Raw genomic sequence first — 27048 nt, 5'->3', positions numbered from 1 at the left:
GAGCATATGTGCTTTTAGCACATTTGGGGTTACTGGCGGTGATTTTGTGTACCTTCAACCCCTTTAAATTTTATTGCAACTGTGAAAATTGAAAGATACTTCCTTCTCTAAACCAGGAAATGCTGAGTTTTTTCATTGACTGGAATTTGATTCACCTTTTGCTGAACTAACAAATTTAGCAGTCTCTTGGAGCTATATCTACCGCAAGGGGGACTGGAGCCCTCTTGATCATTGCCAGATGCTACATGAATGCCCTTCGTCCCCATTAACTATAATTGGGACCAGCGAAGATCCGGCCGCAACCTGGCAAATATACAGAGAATCAGCAGGACTAAAATTGTCAGTATCTCTGCTGGTCCCCATTATAGTTAATAGGGCTGTGAGGCTTTCAGGTAGCGTCTTGCAATGCCAAATCCAGATCCCTGCTGGAACAGCCTGACAGATCTTTTTGCCGCTAGTGTGAAATTAGCCTTAGAGGGGGTTGCCATTTGGACTTTTAAGTCCCCAGTGTACCGAAGTATGCTGTCACCTTGGTGAAATAAAGATCCAAGATCCATGGAATAATCTATCAAAACCTCTATCGTTACTAAAGTAAAATTGGAGCGCTCCAAAGGACATTATATAAGAGCTGCGCTACCCGAGCGACGTTCAAGCCAAATAACATGCACCGTCAAGAGCAGGCGACCACGTGGGACGCCAGCACCGGAGATCACAGCGAGTAACGGCAATTTTTTTATATAGCAAACACGGAGGTAAGATGCATCATACTGTCACCCTATGAGCAGAGGAGACGTATTTCCACACTATACCACCAACTGTGAGTAATATATGGAAAGACTGGCCATAGCGAGTGACAGAAAGCCGCTTTACAATTTATGATTGTCCACAAGTGTGGAACATATGATATATATATATTGTAGGAGAGTACCTGGGGTGGTGGTAAACGGGAGGTACGTGCCAGCGGGGGTCCTGGCCCCGCTGGAGTAAGAGCCGGAAAAGTGCATTTTGCAGCGGTTACGCTGTTAACAACGGATCCGGGCCGGCTCTTATTGGGAGCAGGCAGATATGCGGGCGGGTGCCTGTCTCCCCACGGTCCAGGCCAGGTTTTGCAGGGAAGGGTTAAAACCTGACCAGCAACAAGGGTGTGGTGCACAGTGTGGAGCTTCTGTGTTCTCTGGCTGTGAGAGTGAGGAGTGGAGGTGAGCTGGGCTGCGTGCTGAGGCCTGTAAAGGAGTGTGCAGGGACCCGCAGCTGAATCCAGGAGGGATCCATGTCCTGTGGCTAGGAGCCGGACCCATGGACTTACTTCCCCAAGGAGAAAAGGTGACATTACTCCTGGCTTTAAATAGACTTTGCTTTATGTGACTGAAACAGGCCTCAAGCAGCCTGCAGCAGGAACTTGCTGTGTTTGAACTATTATTTTGCTGTGTGTGACCACCCTCCCTGTGAACGGCACCGTCTTTCACAAATATGCACCGTGTGAATAAACAAAGCATTGTGTTTTACACTAAGACCGGTCTGTGATGCCTCTATACTGCACTCGCTACCACTGCCTACCAGAGCGGATCCCCACAATTGGTGGCTTCAGCGGGCAAACAGCAGTGAGGCCGAAAAATTGTGTTGTTTGAACTGTACGTCATATATTAAGCCGGCAAGTTTTGTGGCTCCAGATAAGATGGAGGAAGCCATTAGACACTTGGTGCAAAGTAATGAGGAGGCTACTCGGAGACATGAGGAAGCCCTGAGAGACCAGCGGCAGTTAAATAGTCTACTGGCCCAGCAACTGGCGACTATGCAGGAATCCATGCGTGTGTTACAACAACAAGCCGTCCCAGGGGGAACCGCAGTCCTACCTGCTGCCCGGGATAAGGTGCGCTCAGCGTTAAGAAAGATGGGCCCCGAGGATGATATCGAGGCGTTCCTGATGGTCTTCGAACGCACTGCGGAACAGGAAAGGTTACCTGCAGAACAGTGGGCCGAAGTAGTAGCACCATTTTTAGTGGGAGACGCACAAAAGGCCTACTTCGACCTCAGTCAGGAGGAAGCCAAGAGCTATAAGAGGCTGAAGGGGGAGGTGTTGGCTCGTCTTGGGGTTAATACCTATGTGCGTGCACATCGAGTCTACCAGTGGGCCTTCTCTGAGTCCCGGCCTGCTCGGTCCCAGGCCTATGACCTGTTACACCTAGTAAAAAAATGGCTGCAGCCTGAGACATTGAGCCCCTCGCAGATGGTGGAACGGGTGGTGGTCGATCGTTTGGTGCGGACCCTGCCAAGGGCCATACAGCGCTGGGTTGGTCAGGGAGACCCCGGCAACCTGGATCAGTTAGTAAGCCTAGTCGAGAGGTATGTGGCGACCCAGGACTTGGTGCGGGACTCAACGCAGGTACGGGAATCCCGTCAGGCTCCCTCACAGGCTAGGGATCCGGAAAAAGGGACCCAACCACAAAGGGGGGGGGGGGGGGAGGCTAGTCCTACTCCAGGGAAGAGAGACCGGGGAGGGACCACGGGGATTCAATGTTGGCACTGCCACGGCCTGGGACATAGGGCAGCGAACTGTCCTCAAACACCTGAACCCATGGACTGCGGGTTCGCTCGCCGGTCCTCTTTCTTTGCCCGGCCTGTATGTACCGCAGATGCCTGGCCGGACGCCGATATGCCACCTCTGTGCCAAGTCTTGATCGATGGGCATCCGATTAATGCTTTGCTGGACTCTGGGAGCCTGGTAACCCTAGTGCATGAGTCCTTAGTGTCTGAGACACTCCCAGAGAAGCAAACCCTGTCCATTGTCTGTATCCATGGGGATCGCCGGGAGTACCCCACTGCCAGGGTTACCATGTCCGTGTTGGGCAAAGAGGTGCAGCATGTCGTCGGAGTGGGACGCCAAATCCCTTATGCCGCCATACTGGGAGGGGATTTTCCTTTATTCTGGACTCTATGGAAGAGCGATATGCCTTCCCTTAGGGACAGACGACAATCTGGCCCAGTGCCCGAGGATTCCGATGCGGGGATACCAGCCGTAGGGGTCACCACATCACCTGTAGAGTGTCATCCCGATAGGTTTCCCCTAGAGGTGTTGGCAGGCGAATCCGTGGAAACCCCGTCCATCCCGGACCTGGAGGTATCCCGTGACACGTTCGGGACCGCCCAGCTCCAGGATCCGACATTATTGCGGGCGAGGGAAGGGGTGACAGTGGTAAATGGGGTGGCTCAGCACCCAGGGGCCGACTCGGTGTTTCCCCATTTAGCTTTTAACCAGGACCTGCTGTATAGGGTGGACAAAGTGCAGCACGAGGTAGTGGAGCAGCTGGTGGTACCCCAGCCATACCGCCATGTGGTACTGGACTTGGCCCACTCCCACGTGCTGGGAGGACACTTGGGCGTAAAAAAAAACCAAGAGCGGATTCTGCAAAGGTTCTATTGGCCCGGGGTTTATGAGGAGGTCAAAAGGTTTTGCCAATCCTGTCCAGTGTGTCAGATGACGAGCCCCCAACCCCACTATCGCAGTCCCCTAGTACCCATGCCCATCATTGAGGTCCCCTTCGAAAGAATAGTGATGGATCTGGTAGGCCCCATAAACAAGTCGGCCAGAGGGCACCAGCATATCTTGGTGGTCTTAGACTATGCCACCAGATATCCTGAAGCGATCCCACTACGTCATACTTCAGCTAAGCTCATAGCTAAAGAACTCATGGGCATGTTCGCAAGAGTGGGGATTCCAAAAGAGATCCTGACCGACCAGGGGACACCCTTCATGTCTAAGGTGACGAGGGAGCTCTGCAAGCTTTTAGGGGTTAAACGGTTACACACATCCGTATACCATCCTCAAACCGACGGACTAGTGGAGCGCTTTAACAAAACCCTAAAAACTATGCTTAAAAGAACCGTAGCCAAAGACGGAAAGGATTGGGACTTGTTGCTGCCGTACGTATTGTTCGCAGTGCGAGAAGTGCCCCAGGCCTCTACGGGATTCTCGCCCTTCGAGCTATTGTACGGTCGACGGCCAAGAGGGTTGCTGGACATCGCTAAAGAGGCGTGGGAGCAACAGCCCACCCCACACAAGAGTATTATAGAGCATATAGAAAAAATGCAGGACCGTATCGAGACAGTCCTACCAATCGTCCGGGAACACATGGAGGCCGCCCAACTGGCACAGAGCCGGGTATACAACCGGAGTGCCCAGGTCCGGACATTTAACCCGGGTGACCGGGTACTGGTGCTAGTCCCCACCATTGACAGTAAGTTTTTGGCACGGTGGCAAGGTCCCTACGAGGTGAAAGAGAAGGTAGGGCCAGTGAATTACAAGATATCCCAGCCAGGCCGGCGGAAGCCAGAACAGGTATATCATGTAAATTTACTGAAATCGTGGAGAGATAGGGAGTGTCTCATTGGGGACGGCCCAAGCACTGTCTTGTCTGCGGGGAAGATCCCAGCTCCACCCGAGGTCCCGGAGGGCACCTCCACGGTAAAGATAGCGGGTGGTCTGTCGACCAAACAAGCTCAGGAAGCCAAAGAGTTGGTGAGTCGAAATAGGGACGTGTTCTCTGAGCTTCCTGGTCGAACTTCGGTAGTCCGACATGACATCGTCACCGAGCCCCACGTCAGGGTACGGTTAAAGCCGTATCGTGTACCGGAGGCCCGGCGACAGGCCATTTCAGAAGAAGTAAGGTCGATGTTGAGGTTAGGGGTGATTGAGGAGTCAAGGAGCGAGTGGGCCAGCCCCATAGTCCTCATCCCAAAACCTGACGGTACTCTGCGCTTCTGCAATGACTTTAGAAAGCTCAACGAAGTGTCGAAATTCGATGCCTACCCCATGCCCCGGGTAGACGAGCTCATAGAACGGCTAGGGAAAGCTCGCTATTTCTCGGTCCTCGACCTCACAAAAGGATATTGGCAGGTGCCTCTCACGGAGGCGGCAAAGGGGAAGACTGCCTTTGTCACCCCCGAGGGGTTATTTCAGTACCAAGTTTTGCCCTTTGGCCTGCATGGCGCTCCAGCCACCTTCCAGCGATTGATGGACGTCATACTACGGCCCCATCGTCCAAATGCTTCGGCATATCTAGATGACATCATCGTGTTTAGCCAGGACTGGGAGAGTCACCTGCCCAAGGTACAGGCCGTAGTCGATTCACTTAGAAAAGCCGGACTGACGGCCAACCCAAAAAAATGTTCGATCGGGTTCGAGGAGGTCCGGTACCTGGGATACGTGATTGGGCGGGGAGTTGTCAAACCCCAGGTAGACAAGGTTGAGGCGATCAAGAGCTGGCCCAGACCTCTTACCACCAAGCAAGTACGTTCGTTCCTAGGGATGATAGGATATTACAGGCGCTTTATCCCCAACTTTGCCACAGTAGCGGCCCCATTGACAAGACTTTTAAAGGGGAGGAAGACTGTGATGGTCCGCTGGGATGAGCAGGCGGAAGAGGCGTTCTCCCGTTTGAGGTCGGCTCTGTGTGGGTCCCCGGTTTTGGTGACACCAGACTTCACACGGGAATTTGTCGTTCAGACGGACGCCTCTGGAGTGGGCCTAGGGGCAGTACTCTCTCAGGAAATCAGTGGGGAGGAACACCCTGTTGTCTTCCTGAGTCGCAAACTCACCCCAGCGGAAACCAGGTACAGCGTGATAGAGAGAGAATGCCTGGCCATTAAGTGGGCCCTCGAGTCCCTTAGGTACTATCTGTTAGGGAGAAGGTTCCGTCTGGTGACCGACCATTCCCCTCTTCAGTGGATGAGCCGGGCCAAGGAGGGGAGTGCCCGGGTCACCAGGTGGTTCTTATCCTTCCAGAATTTTAGGTTCAGTGTCGAACACAGGGCAGGCCGCTTACAGGGGAATGCCGATGCCCTGTCCCGGGTACACTGTTGTACGTGTGTCCAACCGCTCAGGATTGAACAGGGTGTGCAACCCTTCAGGATTGAACAAAGGGGGGGGGATATGTAGGAGAGTACCTGGGGTGGTGGTAAATGGGAGGTACGTTCCAGCGGGGGTCCTGGCCCCGCTGGAGTAAGAGCCGGAAAAGTGCATTTTGCAGCGGTTACGCTGTTAACAACGGATCCGGGCCGGCTCTTATTGGGAGCAGGCAGATATGCGGGCGGGTGCCTGTCTCCCCACGGTCCAGGCCAGGTTTTGCAGGGAAGGGTTAAAACCTGACCAGCAACAAGGGTGTGGTTGTCAGTGTGGAGCTTCTGTGTTCTCTGGCTGTGAGAGTGAGGAGTGGAGGTGAGCTGGGCTGCGTGCTGAGGCCTGTAAAGGAGTGTGCAGGGACCCGCAGCTGAATCCAGGAGGGATCCATGTCCTGTGGCTAGGAGCCGGACCCATGGACTTACTTCCCCAAGGAGAAAAGGTGACATTACTCCTGGCTTTAAATAGACTTTGCTTTATGTGACTGAAACAGGCCTCAAGCAGCCTGCAGCAGGGACTTGCTGTGTTTGAACTATTATTTTGCTGTGTGTGACCACCCTCCCTGTGAACTGCACCGTCTTTCACAAATATGCACCGTGTGAATAAACAAAGCATTGTGTTTTACACTAAGACCGGTCTGTGATGCCTCTATACTGCACTCGCTACCACTGCCTACCAGAGCGGATCCCCACAATATATATATATATATATATTATATCACCAAAGTAGCTTTAAGCACATGAACTTTTACTCTGTTTCCTAGGAAAGGACGGATTGAAGAGATCTTTAAACTGAATAAAGAATGGACATTATATATTAAAGTGTCTTCCGTCATCACTCCATACGTTATAGATAGGTGACTTTATTAATATTTGACCAAATATTACAATACAGCAAATATATATTGGGTTCTGAGCGAATCATCGCTTTTGCTGTTTGCCATTCATGTAAAATATCACCAATCCAGCAACCATTGCTCCAAACTATAGCAATATTGGGGTGGCTGCATAACCGACAAACAACATATTACGATGATTTCAGTCATTTTATAATATACTTTACCTTTTTTGTTTTAGTTTTTATATTTTTATACGGTATATTTTTTGTTGTGTAATCTTGATGCTTCAAGTATTTTAATGGGGATGTGTATACCTGAAATGTGATAGAATACATAGGGTGTTTACAATAAACAGTTTGCAAATTTATAAGTCTCTGGGTAATCCTAGATGAAGTGTGCCTATCTACAGATTTATATACTGGTGACAAATTATGTTCCTGACCTGTTGTGATAATTTGAACCATGGAGATAGTAAAAGATTTTTAAAAGCTAGGGCTTCAGTATAATTTTTTCAGAGTCACTAAAACCTCAAGTTTAGTGAAAAAAATTATGATATTTGTTTTTCTCTTCTTCTTTGTTTAGGATGCCCTTGATACTTTGGCAGAAAATTATGAGTTTTGGGAAAATAAAGGTCCCCTTGTGGCTTTCCGGAGAGCCTCTTCAGTTCTGAAATCACTTCAGTCTCCTATTGTGTCCATTAAAGACTTGAGAGGTTTGCCACTCTTAGGGGATGAGATGAAACATATCATTGAGGTAATTTTTAACAACAGGTTTCCTACTCAACGGCGGACACGCAGAGTCACAACACATGTTTACATATACATACACCATATATATGCAACACACATATACATCATATACATGGTGCACATACATAAATACAGCATATATACACTGCACACACATACCACCCAACTTTTAAAAAGCCGTCTGTGAAAGACGTGAACAGTCTTACCAGACCCTTTGTAGATACTGGGATAGGTCCGTGATGACAGGAGCCGGAGACACTGGATGTATGCCGTGCGGGAGCTTGTGGATCTGCCGTGTGGCCGTGTAGATGGAGCACTAGGACTGGTCCTATGTGACCCTACCAAAGGTGGAGAGGGCTATTATACTTCTACCTATCTACACGGAGCACTCGCCTTAGAAAGGGCGACCCCGTCCGATTTGCCAGTGCAAAAAATAAAATTGCTTCCAATGGTCTCCCGACGTGGCGCGTTTCTGTCCGTGACTCTTCAGGGGAGTGAATGCAGGAAGATGACGGATAGATAGCCACAGGTATCAGACCTGAGGCTAAGTAAACACTGGGAGGGGAACAAGCAGTAGAGGCTTGTATCCGCTATCCCAGGGTGGTGGGATGCAGTCTTGCACAGGAGGTGTAGTCCTATGCTGGACGGTCAGGGGGATGCAATGATCCACTATCAGATGAGTCCCCTCTGGTTGGGGGAAACAACAATATAAACCAGCCGCAGTAGTATACCTAGGTAGTGGGCTTTAAATATTCGCGCTCCGTCTCCGTCGCACCTCCTCCTCACTGACGTCATCAGAGTGCGACGTCACACTGGAGCGGCGCGACTTACCCGGTCACGAGACCCGCGCGTCAGGAGAACCTGGGCCGGAGCATCGCGCACAAGGCCAGACACGGACGCAGCCAGTGACGTCACACGCCGGCGACACCACGTGGGATGGGCGGTACTAGCGGCAGAGGATGGGCGGAACTATGGATCTCCCAGCCAATGTCAATGGGCTGGTGATCACGTGGGATGCAAAGTGTATGCATCTCCCTGGTAACGATGAGGATATAATGCCGTGAGTCGGCTAATGGCATTTAGCGCAGGAAAAGAGGTGACAGGTTGAATAAGATGCAGACAATGTTAAAATAATTGCTGACTGGGTCACATAAAGTAAGGTGATCCGCAGACAATGGTGCGCATAAGTGATATAAACGGCGTGCAATCAGAGCACAGCAAATAGTCGTATATTGCGCAGTTGGGATGGCATAAATGCATGTGGATGCGCATTAGAGGCGCAGCCACAGCATGATGTACAGTCAGGTAGTGCGCAATAGGGTTATACAGATATCAACCCCAAGTCGACTGTGGAGACAATGCGTCTCTGAGGACGCATGCGCACATATTTTGGTGGAGATATGCGCAAGGGAGGACGCATGCGCACATTTAGGGATAGAAATATGCACAAAAAGCATGCGCAGAGGCGCATGCGCAGTTTGAGAGATGGAGATATTAGCGCACTTATGCGTGTAAACCCCCCCCCCAATATTTAGTAGACAGACGAGGCATTGCAGTGGACATGAACGTAATATATCAGAGGAAACAAGTGTAGTTTAATCTTTCGTTCATGCCACCTGGTGCTGCTGTCTTCAGATTAAAGATCCAGCGTGCTTCACGTTGGAGGAGGTTCTTGTCCCAGTCTCCCCCTCTTGGTGGGGGTTTCACGAGGTCAATGCCCATGAACTTTAGCCGAGCATTACCGTTGTGATCGGTGTGCACATGTTTAGACACCGGGGTGTCTCTCTTGTGTATGACATCCCCCATGTGTTCACCAATCCTCCTCCGAAATTCCCGTATGGTCTTGCCAACGTATTCCAGACCACATTCACAGAGGATGCGATATACACACCTCTAGATTTGCAGTTGATGAAGTGTGGAATGGGTAGATGTATCCAGTTCCCCCCTATAGTTCTTGGTGATTTTGATATCCAAGAACGGTAGACTAGTTGGATGTGTATCCATAGGAAACCCAATGCAACAAACTCTCTTCTGAGATGGGAGAGCAGCCATCCTCTCCCACTCAGGAGAGGGATACCAAGAGGGCAGTATCTTCGTCTGCGCAGAAATTGCTCAGACAAGAAAGATTTTGTGGCACAGGCAGCTGACCTGAGGGCCAGATTCTACAAAGGGGCTATCCTTATTATACCCGGAGATCCGCCTACAAGGCAGCTCTTGCGCGACAGAGACCCACCTTACTAACCACTAAACAGCCGAGTAACTCTGTGACCAAACTGTCACGAGTAATTACTACTTTTGACAGAGGTTCAAGCCAGGTCAAAAAGTTTTTACAATGTCATTGGGGGATCCTTAAAATGGACCTCGACCTTCAGGATGTACTAGGAGGCAACCCGCAGATTACGTACAGACGCGGCACTAACCTACGTGATAAATTGGTCCGCAGTCATTTCTCGTCTATCGGGACACATTCAACATTGCTGCGGTCCAAATTAGTAGGCAGTCACAAATGTGGCAGCTGTGTTGCCTGCAAGCATATCATGACCACTAAATCCTTTACCAGCTCGGTCACGGGCAAGACGTATCCCATTCCACACTTCATCAACTGCAAATCTAGAGGTGTGTATATCGCATCCTCTGTGAATGTGGTCTGGAATACGTTGGCAAGACCATACGGGAATTTCGGAGGAGGATTGGTGAACACATGGGGGATGTCATACACAAGAGAGACACCCCGGTGTCTAAACATGTGCACACCGATCACAACGGTAAAGCTCGGCTAAAGTTCATGGGCATTGACCTCGTGAGACCCCCACCAAGAGACAAGAACCTCCTCCAACGTGAAGCACGCTGGATCTTTAATCTGAAAACAGCAGCACCAGGTGGCATGAACGAAAGATTAAACTACACTTGTTTCCTCATATATATTACGTTCATGTCCACTGCAATGCCTCGTCTGTCTACTAAATATTGGGGGGGGTTTACACGCATAAGTGCGCTAATATCTCCATCTCTCAAACTGCGCATGCGCCTCTGCGCATGCTTTTTTGAGCATATTTCTATCCCTAAATGTGCGCATGCGTCCTCCCTTTGCGCATATCTCCACCAAAATTTGTGCACACGCGTCCTCAGAGACGCATTGTCTCCACAGTCGACTTGGGGTTGATATCTGTATAACCCTATTGCGCACTACCTGACTGTAATGCGCATCCACATGCATTTATGCCATCCCAACTGCGCAATATACGACTATTTGCTGTGCTCTGATTGCACGCCGTTTATATCACTTATGCGCACCATTGTCTGCGGATCACCTTACTTTATGTGACCCAGTCAGCAATAATTTTAACATTGTCTGCATCTTATTCAACCTGTCACCTCTTTTCCTGCGCTAAATGCCATTAGCCGACTCACGGCATTATATACTCATAGTTACCAGGGAGATGCATACACTTTGCATCCCACGTGATCACCAGCCCATTGACATTGGCTGGGAGATCCATAGTTCCGCCCATCCTCTGCCGCTAGTACCGCCCATCCCACGTGGTGTCGCCGGCGTGTGACGTCACTGGCTGCGTCCGTGTCTGGCCTTGTGCGCGATGCTCCGGCCCAGGTTCTCCTGACGCGCGGGTCTCGTGACCGGGTCAGTCACGCCGCTCCAGTGTGACGTCGCATTCTGATGATGTCAGTGAGAAGGAGGTGCGACGGAGACGGAGCGTGAATATTTAAAGCCCACTACCTAGGTATACTACTGCGGCTGGTTTATATAGTTGTTTCCCCCAACCAGAGGGGACTCACCTGATAGTGGATCATTGCATCCCCCTGACCGTCCAGCATAGGACTACACCTCCTGTGCAAGACTGCATCCCACCACCCTGGGATAGCAGATACAAGCCTCTACTGCTTGTTCCCCTCCCAGTGTTTACTTAGCCTCAGGTCTGATACCTGTGGCTATCTATCCATCATCTTCCTGCATTCACTCCCCTGAAGAGTCACGGACAGAAACGTACCACGTTGGGAGACCATTGGAAGCAATTTTATTCTTTGCACTGGCAAATTTTTGTAGTTTTAGGGATTAGGTCCAAGATAGGGGCAGGCTACCGGACGGGGTCGCCCTTTCTAGGGCGAGTGCTCCATGTAGATAGGTAGAAGTATAATAGCCCCCTCCACCTTTGGTAGGGTCACAAAGGACCAGTCCTAGAGCTACATCTACACGGCCACACGGCAGATCCACAAGCTCCCGCACGGCATACATCCAGTGTCTCCGGCTCCAGTCATAACGGACATGTCCTATCCCAGTATCTACAAAGGGTCTGGTAAGACTGTTCACGTCTTTCACAGACGGAGCAGATTTATTGTCTCTACCAGCCACAGGGTACCATTAAGTTGGCCCGTTTTTGTATCTATGTCTGTATTGTGTAGTGAGTCTTATTATTCTGCATATTCAAGACCTCATTAAAAGTTATATTTTAAAATAATCATACTCCCCCCTCCCCTTCCGCAGGGGCCCATTTTCTGCTAAGTATTATACATGTAGTTTTTGGCGGAAAGGACAAGCGGATGTGGAAAGCATATAGATCTTCCATGTGCTTTCTGCATCCGTATATATGCCCGTTCCGCAAAAAAATAGAACCTGTCCACATAATGCGGACCACTGACCCATTGAAGTCAATGGGCTCACAAACAAAAAATGTGGACAGCACACAGACCACATCAGTTTTTTTGTAGATTGCCGTTTGCGGACCACAAAATGGATACAATTGTGCGCATGGGACCTTAACAAGATTGTGGGATTGGAGGAGGCCTACACTTATTGTAAAGTATATACAAGGCCAATATTAGGAGCAATCCAAAACTGAAGCTTCTTACGGATGTTTAAAGGGTGTTCACTTTGATGCTGACTCTCATATATTAAGGAAACCTTAGTAGCAAATGCTTCTAAAAGAGATTATCTCCATTATATGGCATCCATTAGAGAATGCCAGAACTGTTCTCTGCTTCTAGGATTAACCTAAATTCCTGGGTCCCAATGTAAATCTTCTACATAGACCCATTCTACCATAATCCATGTATAATGCTCTTGTCTCTTTATGTTGGAGAGATACCTTTAGCTCCAAGATCCATTTGCATATGCTACCAGTGCACCCCTTATAGCTACATCTACCTGATCTTGATTTAATATGAAGGTATGCATGGTTACAGCATGGGCTCACTGACTGCAATGGGTGCCATATTATGGCTCCATACACCTTGGGGAATATATAGAGCTGTAATATGTCCATGTGCAATAGGCTTTTCCGAGATTTTGATACTGATCGGTGGGGTTCCGACACCCAGGAACCCTGGCAATCAGCTGGGTGAGAAGGCACTGGCGCTGCGGCCTTATCCATGCTTACCAAGCACAGCGCCGTACATTGTATACTGGCTGTGCTTGGTATCGCACTCAGGCCCACTCACCTCTATGGGGCTGAGAGCGATACCAAGCACAGTCGCTATACAATGTACGCATTGTGCTTGGTAAGCACGCAGAAGGCAGTGACGCTCACAGGAGAGCCGGTGCCTTCTCAATACAGATGATCGGTGTATAGGTCCTCAGTATCAAAATCTCAGAAAATCCCTTTAAGGTTTCCTAAAATTTGTGCAATGGCAGACTACAAAAAGCAGAAGACTACCTTTAATTGAAAATTCATGATCATTTTTTATAAAGTAACATGTTGGAACTTTTTATTTTTACATTTTTTATTTGTCACTAAATATTATGAAAGGATAATATAGAGCAGTTCACCTTTTGATATTGATGACCTATCCTCTGGATAGAAGATTGGTGGGGTTGATGGATGAAGCCTAGAAGTCGAAGGCTCCATCCACTGTGTAGTGGCCATGCCAGGGTACTGCAGCTCAGCTCCGCCCCACCAATCTGATAATGATGACCTATCCAATGAATTCCATCGATATCAAAAAGGTGGACAACCCCTTTAATTATGTGACTGAATAATATGTTTTATATTGTTAGGAAATCCTCGAAGAGGGAAAATGTTGGCGAGTTCTAGAAGTGGTGAATTCGGAACGATATAATGCATTTAAGGTATTCATTCAATTATTTATCATTCATTATCATTAATTTACTAGTAAATGTAATTAAGTTTAGTCATATATTGGCAGGTTATATTTGATAAAGTGTCAGGAGGTTTCTGATTTCTAAACATGATTATTAACGACTGTGCCGAAGTTAATTCCGAAAAAAATGTCTGTCATTCAGGGAATAGTAATATCATAATTTGTACAGTGAAAAGCTGCGTGGACATATTACAGGTCGATGCGTTTATAATATAATAAATAAATAAAAAATAATATATATATATATTAAATATTTATTGCTGGAGGGTAGAATGGATCCTGTCCTGTTACAGGAGAAAAGTCTTTCCCAAAGCTTGGATGGAGATATAATGCACCCATATGCATGTGTCCTAAGGGCGAGTTGACACAAAATATTTTCAATGGGAATTTTGATGCCAATCTCCCATTGATTCCACCAGCAAAACTGCATGGTAATTTACACAACGGTTGTGATTTTAAAAACTGGGTGTGAAAAAAAAGCTACATGTTCATGTTCCATCATTAGTTATGTGTTCCACATCGAATCCAAAGCTGCCATGTAAATAGGATCAAAAACTGCACCAAAAGACACATCAAATATCATGTGACCTTATTTTTTAGTACTGAAAGAATTCTCAGTGTGAACTCACCCTGAGGCCTCATGCACATGACCATATTTTTTTGTGGTCCGCAAACCACGGATACTGGCTGCCATTTTTTTCCACTATAGAAATGTCCTATCCCTGTCCACAAAACGACTAGAATAGGACATGTTCTATCTTTTTTTGTGGGCGGCAGAACGGTTCTATAGATGCAGACAGCACATGGTGTACTGTCCACATTTTTTGCAGCCCCATTAAAATTAATGGGTCCGCAATCGGTCCTTCAAAATGTGGTTTGGATGTGGATAGAGATGAGAGGAGATCTCTAAAATTCGATTCGGCTGCTTTCGCAGAATTTTGCAAACAAATTCTCTTTGCGACTAATTACTTTGTCGTGAAGCACATTGCTTAGTAAATAGCGGGTACAATGACAGGGAACAGCGATTGCGCCAACCCCATCATTGAACCCCTCAGATGCTGCGTTCATAGCTGATTGCGACATCTGAGATCCGTATTAAAGCATTTTACTATTTGCAAATTAGAAAAAAAAAATCACACTTACCTCATCCATTTTTTATCGTAAAGAGGCCGCTGCCACCATCTTGCTTGAATATCCAGCGCGGAATCTCACGCGGAGCGTGATGACGTCATGGGATCTTCACGCAAGATGGCCTTGGCGGCCTCTTTGTGCGCAAATGTATGAGGTAATTATGATTTTTCAAATTTTTTACCGCCATTTCAGGGAAAATGTATTTGTTACCACGAAGCATGAGGAAATTTGGCTTTGCAGCAAATCAAATTTCTCATAAAAAATTCGGATCGAAGTCCACTTCGTGAACTTCATTTCGCTCAACACTAGATGTGGACCAAAAATACGATCTTGTGCATGGGGCCTAAGCAGTCTGGACTAGCAGTAAATGGACTTCATTCACTTAAAGTGTAGCCAACACAAAAATTGGCAAAATTTGGTCATTCCATTTTATCTCTTTCTTTAAATGCTGTGTGCCAACCAGTATGGATCCTAGCAGGGGTGTAACTACCATAGCGGCAGACCATGCGACTGCTATGGGGCCCAGAGTAAGAGGGGGCCCAGTCTTAGTTGGCATTATCTCGTCTTCTACTGGGGGTGAACTTGGTCAGGACTCTACCCACTAAAGGAACAACTTTTTGAAAATAAAGCAGTGGAAAAATGGCCCAAGGGTCATTGAAAAGGGTTTAGGCAGAAACCCTTCTGTCCCGTGGTGCAGCATGGTTTGATCCTTGCTTTTTTGTTATTTGCATTTTATGGAACCTATGTAAAAATGATCACATGAACAGGAAATATACAATTGTAGATCATTTATTGACTCAATGATAGATGTCAAAATGCCCTATTAGGACACATGGAAAGCAAGAATTTGCAAGGAAAAAAATAAAAAAAGGAAAAAAATATGAATGTAGAGGAAAATCTCAAAAATTAAAAACAACTTTATAGTGATTTCAATTTACATGGCGGTCTAGCCCTTTATTTGAATGCTTTCATGTTCTGTATGACAGAATTAGTTCCAATATTATTTTCTCTGCTGATGTTAATGAAACTGCGTGCTGTATTCTGATGGAGCCTTAAAAAATAATAAGTGGAAAATAATTAAAAATACCAGATATAAATCTCTCTTAATGAGAAATGCAATAACGTGTCTGGAGGAAATGTACCAAGCCTTTCTTAATAAGGATGGCCAGTATTATGGTTAAATTACTTTGGAACGTTGTCACTTTTTTTATTGCAGTCGACTCCTGCCGTCTACTACAAAGAAAATATTACTTTGCAGACAATCACTGGAAATACTGCATCCGTAGCATAAAAATTTATTGACTCTGGCTTTTGAAACTATAAGAAACATATTGAGAAAAGTAAATTTGCATCTGATCATTCTTGGATATGATCCAAGTGCAAGTAAAATCTATTTTTTGGCAAAATAAAGTGTTTCTATTTTCATATCTTGTTATAGAATGAAAAGGAAATTCCATCCATGGAGACGTTTTTAAGAAAATTGTAGATGACTGTTTAAAAGAAATGTAAAAATATGTATTAAAAAAAATGTATTACTTTTTTATGTATGACTATTCACATAAAAAAAATCTATCCACACTGCCCACTAAAGCAGTCACAAAAACCCTAATTAGACTTACCGGTAATTCTGTTTCCTTGAATCCACCATGACGGCCACAGCTGGATTGACCCCTTGACATCTGTAGGGGCAGGAATACACAGAGACAGAAAGTTTAAAAGCCCCCCACCCACTCTCTTCCCTCAGTGTTTTTTTTTTTTTGAGTATTCTGGTTTTTCTGGTGGAGTGGACTTTGACTCTGATAGGACCTGAGAGACCCATTAAAGAAAGCCTGTCACCTGGATTTTGGGTATAGAGCTGAGGACATGGGCTGCTAGATTGCCGCTAGCACATCCGCCATATCCAGTCCCCATAGCTCTGTGTGCTGTTATTGTGTCAAAAAAACGATTTTATAGATATGTAAATTAACCTGAGATGAGTCCTGTCAGAGATGAGTCCAGCGTTCTCGGACTTTGAGCCCAGCCTCGCCCACTGTGAAGGAGCCCAGCACCGCCCCGCATCCTCCGAATCTCCTCCTTGCTCCCCGACGTCACAAAGCTAGAGAGCCATAATCTTGCGATGCGCGAGCTAGCGCATGCGCAGTTCGTTCCCTGATGCTGTGGCACAGGGAAGGAACACTATGCTGCCACTGCGCATGCGCTAGATCGCGCATCGCGACATTACGGCGCTTATAGCTTTGTGACGTCGCTCTAGCTTTCTGATTGGGGTACATTTACTATTACGCCTGTTTCTTTTTATCAACTGTAGCACACTCTGCAAGATTTTTGATAAAATAGCGGGACTGTAGAAAGTGGTCTAAAACCGTCTTAGGGGAGTTGAGGAAAATTCTATTTTGTAACCATTTTCCACGATGTCTAAAGCCCAGGGATTGGATGTTATGAATTTCCACTATGTCAGAAATTTTCTCAACCTCCCTCCTACTCTGGCGTCATTGTTTTTTGTCCTGCTTATTTTGGGCATTAAGGAGGAACCCCCTATCTTTACCTCCTTTCTGATAGCTCCAGCACCCTGTTTTTCCTTTTCCCCTATAGGGTTTGGACTGCGAGTTTAATGGACGAAGGGGTCTCTTTTTACTCTCCCTTTCATCTGGAAACCCATTCTTTTTATCAGCCGCTTTCTCAAGTATTTTATCTAGTACAGGACCGAATACACATTCGCCTGAAAAAGCAATGAAGCACAAATTCGCTTTGGAAGTCCTGTAACCCCCAGGATTTCATCCATAGGTCCTGTTTAGCTGAATTAGAAAGAGCCGCATCTTTGGCTGCGAATCTAACTGATTCAGCGGAGGCGTCTGCTAAAAAAGCAGTGGCGGACCTAAGAAGGGGAATGGAGTGTAAAATCTCCTCCTTAGGTGTCTTGTTTTTTATGTGATTTTCTAGCTCATTGAGCCAGAAATACATGGCACTAGCCACTGAAGTTGCGGCAATATTTGTCTTTACTCCAAACATGGAGGCTTCCCAGCATTTTCTCAGGAGGGCAGCTGCTTTCCGTTCCATTAGGTCATGTAACTGCGATGAATCCTCAAATGGCAGGGTAGTTTTCCTAACAACTTTTGCCACCTGGATATACATTTTTGGGGTGTCATTAAAAGTCTTAGATCAAAGAGTAGTCTATTTATAAATTCTTTAGAAACTCCCAACCTCTTAATAGCGTTGATTGAACCCGAACTGTAAAGTTCGGGTTCGTACCAAACTTTAGGATTTTTGGACCCCGGACCTGAACCCGAACTTTTCAGTAAAGAAAAAACGCTTTGGGCGATGATGGAAGAGGATGTGGCACAGGAGAAGGAGGAGGAAGAGGGATCATTTCCAAGGGTTTCAGGCCAGTCATTCACAAGTGGCTCCGAGGGTGGGTTCCTGCACCCACAAACGCAGGTTACACAATTGTCCAGCAAGGGCAGAGTTCTGGAGGATGACAAGGTGGAGGATGAGGAGTAGGAGATGGAGGAGGAGGAACCGTATTCACATCAGGGTGGCACCCAAACCAGCTCATGGCCATCACTGGTGCGTGGCTTGGGGGATACAGAGGACACAGACGATATACCTCCCACATAGGACAGCTTGTCGTTGCCTCTGGGCAGGCTGGCACACATGAGCGATTACATGCTGCAGTGTCTCCGCAACGACCGCCGAGTTGGACACATTCTAACTTGTGCTGATTACTGGGCACCCACGTTGCTGGATCCCCGTTACAAGGACAACGTACCGTCCTTAATTCTATCACTGGAGCGTGATCATAAGATGCGCGAGTACAAGCGCACGCTGGTAGACGCGCTGCTGGTGGCATTCCCACCTGACAGCGGGGGCACAGTGGAAGCATAAGGCGAAGGCAGAGGAGGAGGAAGAGGTCGACAACGCAGCTAGGGCACCACCAGCACCTCAGAAGGCAGGGTTAGCATGGCCGAAATGTGGAAAAGTTTTGTCAGCACGCCACAACAACCAGCTGATATGGAACATCTTAGCAGGAGGCAGCATTTCAGCAACATGGTGGAGCAGTATGTGTGCACACGCCTACACGTACTGAATGATGGATCTGCCCCCTTCAACTTATAGGTCTCCAAATTGGGCACATAGCCTGAGCTTGCCCTTTACGCCTTGAGAGTGCTGGCCTGCCCTGCAGCCAGTGTATTGTCTGAACGTGTGTTTAGCACGGCAGGGGGTGTTATCACAGACAAGCGCAGCCGCCTGTCCACAGCCAATGTGGACAAGCTCACGTTCATTAAAATGAACCAGGCATGGATCCCACAGGACTTGTCCGTACCTTGTGCAGAATAGACATGTATACCGGCTTTACCCAGCCATTGTTATACTCCAGCGCAATTGCTCATTGTTGTATTTTTGATATTTCACACTCTTTTGGGGTGTACCCTAATTTAAAAAAAATAAAAAAAAATAATAAAAAATTTATTAAAACCAAAAACGAGTGTTGGCTACCTTCTCCTCCTCCACCGCCGCTTCCACCTTCACCGATACGTTCACCGCCTCCTTAACCTCCTACTCCATATGGACCTCCACCTCATAGATCAAGATTATTATTTTTTATTTTTACGTCCTTTCACTAATTTGTCTGATACATGGTTGGGTTACATAACCCAAATTTTTGCCTGTGATATACCCCTGCTCTACATAGTGGAAAGGGAAATACATTTCACTAATTTGTCTGTTACATTGTTGGGTGACATTCACCAATTTTTGGCTGTGATATACCCCTGCTCTACCTAGTGGACAAGGAAATACATTTCACTAATTTGTCTGATACATAGTTGGGTCACATTCACCAATTTCTGGCTGTGATATACCCCTGCCTGGGGCCGCCATGCATCCTATCCGCATGGGGGTCCAGGCAGTTACTGGTGTGCTTGATTCAGTTGTGGTGGTGTGGACTGACGGTGTTCCTTCCAGCAGCCGTGGCAGGTAAGTGACCATGGATCCCGGTGCCCTTGATCCTGTGGGTATTATTTGCCTCTGTGTTGCTTTTCACTGTCTTCCCTTTTCCTTGCATCTAGGCCGGTGGAGACTCCTGTTCACCCGTATCTTGGATGAACAGGTCATCTCAGTCCTGTCTCAGGGATCATCAGGGCGACTCAGGGTCCTAGGTTCCTATGTATGAGCCCTCCTAACATCTGGGTCCGCTCATACGGTTAGGAGTCAGGGCTAGGATTAGGGTGGAAGTAGGAGGTGCTCTGCTCCCTAGGCCTAGTTGTTATCCCCGTTTTCCCATCGGTGTTCAGTGGAGAGTTTTCCCCCACTCCCCACCGTGACAGGGTGCCTCCTCATCCATGTCCTCTGCGTCAGAGGAGGTTGGAGCAGATAATCTTGGTTTTCTAGAGGAAGGCATATGAGGAATTGGCATATGGGAGGCCAGGGAAGATCTAATTTCATCCTGAATCATTGAATTTACTTCCATGAGGATAGATGGTTGCTCTTCCTTTAACAAATCATTGATGCAGGATTTGCATAATTTCTCTTTGGAACTCTCTGGGAATTTTTTTTGCACAAGTGAAACATTATGTGTATTTAGATTTAGGTTTAGATTCCATCACTCCCTATAGAAAAAAGAAGAGCAACCAGGTATCAGACCCAAAATAATTTGCAAAAGCTTGGTAAAAACAAAGAACTTCTAGATTCCCCACAGGGGTACTCACAGAAGGAGTAGCTGAAGATGGGGCTAAGCTAACCATACGGGTTCCCGGAGCCTCTGGAACTGACATGCTGCCTGAATCTGTGAGGACAGCAAAGCCAGGATCGCCTGCTCCCTTTCACATGGAGCGGCATCAGACGTCATCAGTTAGTGCCAAAGGCACGCTGACACGCGCGCGTATGTCCCAAAGCTTCTTGATCCGGCACAAATGTCAGCTGGCCCAAAAAAACGTTGCATGCAATGTTTTTTGTTCGACAGAAAACTGGCATTTAGGCCTCATGCACATGACCGTTGTGTGCATCCGTGGCCGTTGTGCCGTTTTCCGTTTTTTTTCGCGGACCCATTGACTTTCAATGGGTCCGTGGAAAAATCGGAAAATGTACCGTTTTGCAGCCGTGATCCGTGTTTCCTGTTCGTCAAAAAAATAGGACCTGTCCTATTTTTTTGACGGACAACGGTTCACGGACCCATTCAAGTCAATGGGTCCGTGAAAGAACACAGATGCACACAAGATTGGCATCCGCGTCCATGATCCGTGGCCGTAGGTTACTTTTTATACAGACGGATTCGAAGATCCGTCTGCATAAAAGCTTTTTCAGAGATGAGTTTTCACTTCGTGAAAACTCAAATCCGACAGTATATTCTAACACAGAGGCGTTCCCATAGTGATGGGGACGCTTCTAGTTAGAATATACTGAGAACTGTGTACATGACTGCCCCCTGCTGCCTGGCAGCACCCGATCTCTTACAGGGGGCTGTGATCTGCACAATTAACCCCTCAGGTGCTGCACCTGAAGGGGTTAATTGTGCATATCACAGCCCCCTATAAGAGATCAGGGGCTGCCAGGCAGCAGGGGGCAGACCCCCTCCCTCCCCAGTTTGAATATCATTGGTGGCCAGTGTGTGCCCCCCCCCCCTCGGCCCCCCCTCTATTGTATTAATATCATTGGTGGCCAGTGTGCGGCCTCCCCCCCCGGCCCCCCTGGCCCCCCCTCTATTGTATTAATATCATTGGTGGCCAGTGTGTGGCCTCCCCTCCCCCGCCCCCCCTCTATTGTAATATCATTGGTTGCCAGTGTGCGGCCCCCCCTCTATTGTATTAATATCATTGGTGGCCAGTGTGCGGCCTCCCCTCCCCCTCCCCCCCTCTATTGTAATTTCATTGGTGGCCAGTGTGCGGCCTCCCCTCTCCCCCACCTTCCTGCCCGATCATTGGTGGCAGCGGAGATTCCGATCGGAGTCCCAGTTTAATCGCTCTGGGGCTCCGATCGGTAACCATGGCAACCAGGACGCTACTGCAGGCCTGGTTGCCATGGTTACTTAGCAATATTACAATATTAGAATCATCATACTTACCTGCTGGGCGGCTGCTGCGATGTCTGTCTCCGGCCGGGAGCTCCTCCTACTGGTAAGTGACAGGTCTCTGCGGCGCATTGATCTGTCACTTACCAGTAGGAGGAGCTCCCGGCCGGAGACAGACATCGCAGCAGCCGCCCAGCAGGTAAGTATGATGCTTCTAATATTGTAATATTGCTAAGTAACCATGGCAACCAGGCCTGGGTCCTGGTTGCCATGGTTACCGATCGGAGCCCCAGCGATTAAACTGGGACTCCGATCGGTACTCTCCGCTGCCACCAATGATCGGGGGGGAGCTTTTAATTAGGAGGGGGAGGGAGGGGGGAGGGCCCACTGGCCACCAACGAGTTAACTACAGGGGAGGGAGGGGGGGCCCACTGGCCACCGAGTTAACTACAGGGGAGGGAGGGGGGGCCCACTGGCCACCAATGAGTTAACAACTACAGGGGAGGGAGGGGGGCGGGCCGCACTGGACAACAAAGAGTTAACTACAGGGGGGGAGGGGGGCCGGCTGCACTGGCCACCAATGAGTTAAAAACAGGGGGGGGGACTGCCCCCTGCTGCCTGGCAGCACCTGCCAGGCAGCAGGGGGCAGTCATGTACACAGTTCTTTTAGTATATTCTAACCTGAAGCGTCCCCATCACCATGGGAACGCCTCTGTGTTAGAATATACTGTCGGATTTGAGTTTCACGATCTAACTCATAACCGACAGTATATTCTAACATAGAGGCGTTCCCATGGTGATGGGGACGCTTCAAGTTAAAATATACCATCGGATTGGAGAAAACTCCGATCCGATGGTATAATAGGGACTCCTGACTTTACATTGAAAGTCAATGGGGGACGGATCCGTTTGCAATTGCACCATATTGTGTCAACGTCAAACGGATCCGTCCCCATTGACTTGCATTGTAATTCAGGACGGATCCTTTTGGCTCCACACGGCCAGGCGGACACCAAAACTACTGTTTTTTCATGTCCGTGGATCCTCCAAAAATCAAGGAAGACCCACGGACGGAAAAACGGTCACGGATCACGGACCAACGGAACCCCGTTTTGCGGACCATGAAAAAATACGGTCGTGTGCATGAGGCCTTATGCTGGAAATCTTCCGGATCACCAACAGACCTCATTGCATTCAATGGGGATCCGGCAGTAAAGTAGAGGATTCGGCTCTGTGCCGGAACAGCCTGCCGGATCTCCTAAACAGAGATGTGAATGCAGCCTTGCTGTGCAGCCTAGATAAGGTAGGATAACACCACTATAGAAAACGCTTGGTATGCATCTCCTCTGGTCTATGGGGAAGGGGCACCCTGCTGCACTGTTCATACAGGAAATGCATGAAGTGTATGTCAATATGGTTGCCCAAAATTAAATAGCTACGATATATATATATATATATATTTTTCAAATCCAAGCACATTACTTATCATCTGTATTTTAAAAAATCAAATTAATAAAACTAAAATGAAATCACACATAACGATCCCTTTAAAAGTACAGTACATCACAAAATAGGTAGAGTGGCCTTTGGGCCCCTTAAGGCATTAGGGCTTGGGTCCTTTGTTCTTCTGTACAAGCTTTAGCTACACACCAGAATACGGTAACCTGCAAGAGTGTTCGACTCTTTCCAAATATCCCATTGAGATGTGCAGAGCAGCAGCATGTATGCCCCACTTTCATTCTTCTCAGCAGTGAGTTGTGTAAAGTGGGACTTGGGTCTCCCATACTAGTGATAGTGTCCCAGCTTTGGGGACCCTAGAAATCTATAATTTATCACCTAAGTAATAAATATTGTTAGTGACAAAACTATTTTAGTGCTCCAGTCAGGGGCGTAACTATAATTCATAGGGCCCTATAGAAAATTAAGATGGAACCCCTATCACCTAGGCCAGTGATGGCCAACCTTCGACACTCCAGCTGTGTTGAAACTACGACTCCCAACACGCTGCATTCATTTCTATGGAGTTCTGATTACAGCCAAGCAAGTGTGCCTCTTGGGAGTTGTAGTTTTAACACAGCTGTTTTGGCGGAGGTTAGCCATCACAGACCTAGGCTAAGAAAATTAAACCAAGTAAGTAGAAAAAAATTAAAGGTGTGTAATAGCACAATATATCAGAAGATCCACATTATAGCAAAAAGTCACCATATTGTTATTCCCCACAAAAAGCTACAATGTTCTTGCACTTGATTGGGCCCCCCAACCTCTCAGATCCATAGGCAGTACTTTGGCTATAGTACACGCCCTTGGCTCCCACCACCGTATATAAGTAAATGAACAGTTAAAGGGATTTTCCAAGACATTTTATAACTGATGACCTATTGTCTGGATTGGTCATCAGTATCTGATCAGTGGGGGTTTGATACCCAGAACCCCTGCTGATCAGCTGTTTAAGAAGGCAGCGGTGCTTGCAGTAGTGCCATGGTCTTCTCCTAGCTTTTCCCAGGCAATGTGACATCACGTTCATCGGTCACGTGGCCTAGGTGCAACTTGGCGATGCCAAGCACAGCCACTATACAATGTACAGTGCTGCGTCTGGTAAGTAGAGAAAAGGCTGTGGCATTACTGAGAGCGCTGCTGACTTCTCAAACAGCTGATCAGTGGGGGTCCCAGGTGTTGGACCCCCCCGATCAGATACTGATAACCTATCCATGGGATAGGTCATCAATACAAAAGCTCTTGGAAAAGAGAAACACAAGAGACATTCATTCACGCAATATCCCTCACACTTTATCACCGGGGGATTTTCATTATTCTCCTGACATGTCTGTTTTAGTAACTACTTGAATTCCCCATGTAATAAAAAATCTGGAGCTTCTATTCTTATGATTCTATGTTTTGCCATTCTTCTATTATTCCTAATCGAAGTTCAAGAATAAATTGCCAGCAGTATACAATAAAGGTCCAACTTGGTGTTACCAGTTGGGTGTGTGTCCCTGCACAGTTTGCCACTGGCAGCACTAATTGGACAATGTCAGACTTTGCAGGGAGACACCCCCAATTGATAACACTCAGTTGGACCTTTAGTAGGAATAATAAAGGAATGGTGCAATATAAAGTCATTAGAAGAGATGATCCTGAATTGTTATTACTTGGGGAATGCAAGTAGTAACAACAACAGACACGTCAGGAGAGGCGACAGGTCCTCCGAGATACTCTAAAGGATATAGCACTCGGAGTAATAAGCTAGTGGGTGCCTGTCAGTGGCAAAGCTAGAACTTAATGGGCCCCACAGCAAATTTTCTACGCCCACCCTCCCCCCTCTGATATTGATGACCTATCCTGAGGACAGGTCATCAATAGTAAAAAACTTGTATAGCTTACCGTATATACCGCAGCTATATAGAGGGACAAGCGCTATTGGAACAACTAATTGCAATGGGTGTGATTTAACTGTAGATAAAGAAAAAAAAATGATTGAGGGGTGTGATATACCTATAATATACTTTCTAACATAGAAAGTTTATAGTACATTTGTTTTGTGCACCAGTTGTGTGGAGGTTCTGCTGTGATACCGCAGATATATAGAGGGACAAGCGCTATTGGAACAACTATTTACAACAGGTGTGATATACCTGTTGCCCCTAAAAAAACTGATTGAGGGGTGTCATATACCTTCTTCCACAAAATACTGATTGAGGGCTGCGATATACCTTTTGCCCCAAATAAACAGGGTGGTGTGATAAAATAATTAAGGGGTGTGATATACTTGCTTACACAAAATATTGATTGAGGGGTGCGATATACCAGCTTCCACAAAATATTGATTAAGGGGTTCTATATACCTGCTTCCACCAAATATTGATTGAGGGCTGCGATATACCTGCTTCCTCAAAGTACTGATTAAAGGCTTTGATATACCTGTTTCCACCAAATATTGATTGAGGCCTGCAAGATACTGACTTCCACAAAATACTAATTATGGGGTTCGATATAACCTGTTTCCACCAAATATTGATTGAGGCTTGCGATATACCTGCTTCCACAAAATACTGATTAAGGGGTTTGATATACCTGCTTCCACAAAATACTGATTAAGGGGTTTGATATACCTGATTCCACAAAATACTGATTGAGGGCTGCGATATACCTGATTCCACACAATACTGATTAAGGGGTTCGATATACCTGCTTCCTCAAAGTACTGATTAAAGGGTTCGATATACCTGTTTCCACCAAATATTGATTGGGGCCTGAGAGATACCGGCTTCCACAAAATACTAATTAAGGGGTTTGATATACCTGCTTCCACCAAATATTGATTAAGGCCTGCGATATACCTGCTTCCACAAAATACTAATTAAGGGGTTTGATATACTTGATTCCACAAAATACTGATTGATGGCAGCGATATACCTGCTTCCACAAAATACTGATTAAGGGATTCGATTTACCTGTTTCCACCAAATATTGATTGAGGCCTGTGAGATATCATCTGCTTCCACACAATGCTGATTAAGGGGTTCGACATGCCTGTTTCCACTAAGTATTGATTGAGGGGTGTGATATACCTGCTTCCACAAAATACTGATTAAGGGGTTTGATATACCTAATTTCACAAAATACTGATTGAGGGCTGCGATATACCTTCTTCCACAAAATACTGATTAATGGGATCAATTTACCTGTTTCCACCAAATATTGATTGAGGCCTGTGAGATATCTGCTTCCACACAATACTGATTAAGGGGTTCGATATACCTGCTTTAACAAAATACTGATTGAGGGCTGCAATATACCTGTTTCCACAAAATACTGGTTGAGGGCTGCGATATACCTGCTTTCGCAAAATACTGATTAAGGGGTTTGATATACCTGCTTCCACAAAATACTGATTGAGGGCTACAATATACCTGCTTCCACAAAATACTGATTAAGGGGTTCGATATACCTATTTCCACCAAATATTGATTGAGGGGTGCGATATATACCTGCTTCCACAAAATGCTGATTAAGGGGATTGATATACCTGCTTCCACAAACTACTGATTGAGGGCTGCAATATACCTGATTCCACAAAATACTGGTTAAAGGGTTCGATATACCTGCTTCCACCAAATATTGATTAAGGCCTGCGATATACCTGCTTCCACAAAATACTAATTAAGGGGTTTGATATACTTGATTCCACAAAATACTGATTGAGGGCTGCGATATACCTGCTTCCACAAAATATTGATTAAGGGATTCGATTTACCTGTTTCCACCAAATATTGATTGAGGCCTGTGAGATATCATCTGCTTCCACACAATACTGATTAAA

The 27048-nt window shown here is 46.8% G+C and overlaps 1 protein-coding gene across 1 annotated transcript in view; it reads left to right on the top strand.

Moving 5' to 3' along the window:
* DNTT (DNA nucleotidylexotransferase) overlaps nt 1–27048 on the top strand; it is a 599288-nt gene that overhangs the window by 140401 nt on the left and 431839 nt on the right. The window contains exons 4-5 of the mRNA XM_040438269.1: nt 7317–7487; nt 13494–13565. Of these exons, the coding sequence (XP_040294203.1) occupies nt 7317–7487; nt 13494–13565 (243 nt within the window). The remainder of the gene's footprint in view (nt 1–7316; nt 7488–13493; nt 13566–27048) is intronic.

Source organism: Bufo bufo, chromosome 6 (genome assembly GCF_905171765.1).
Source record: "Bufo bufo chromosome 6, aBufBuf1.1, whole genome shotgun sequence".
In the NCBI taxonomy this organism is placed as follows: domain Eukaryota; kingdom Metazoa; phylum Chordata; class Amphibia; order Anura; family Bufonidae; genus Bufo; species Bufo bufo.
This window is presented reverse-complemented; position numbering and strand designations above follow the sequence as displayed.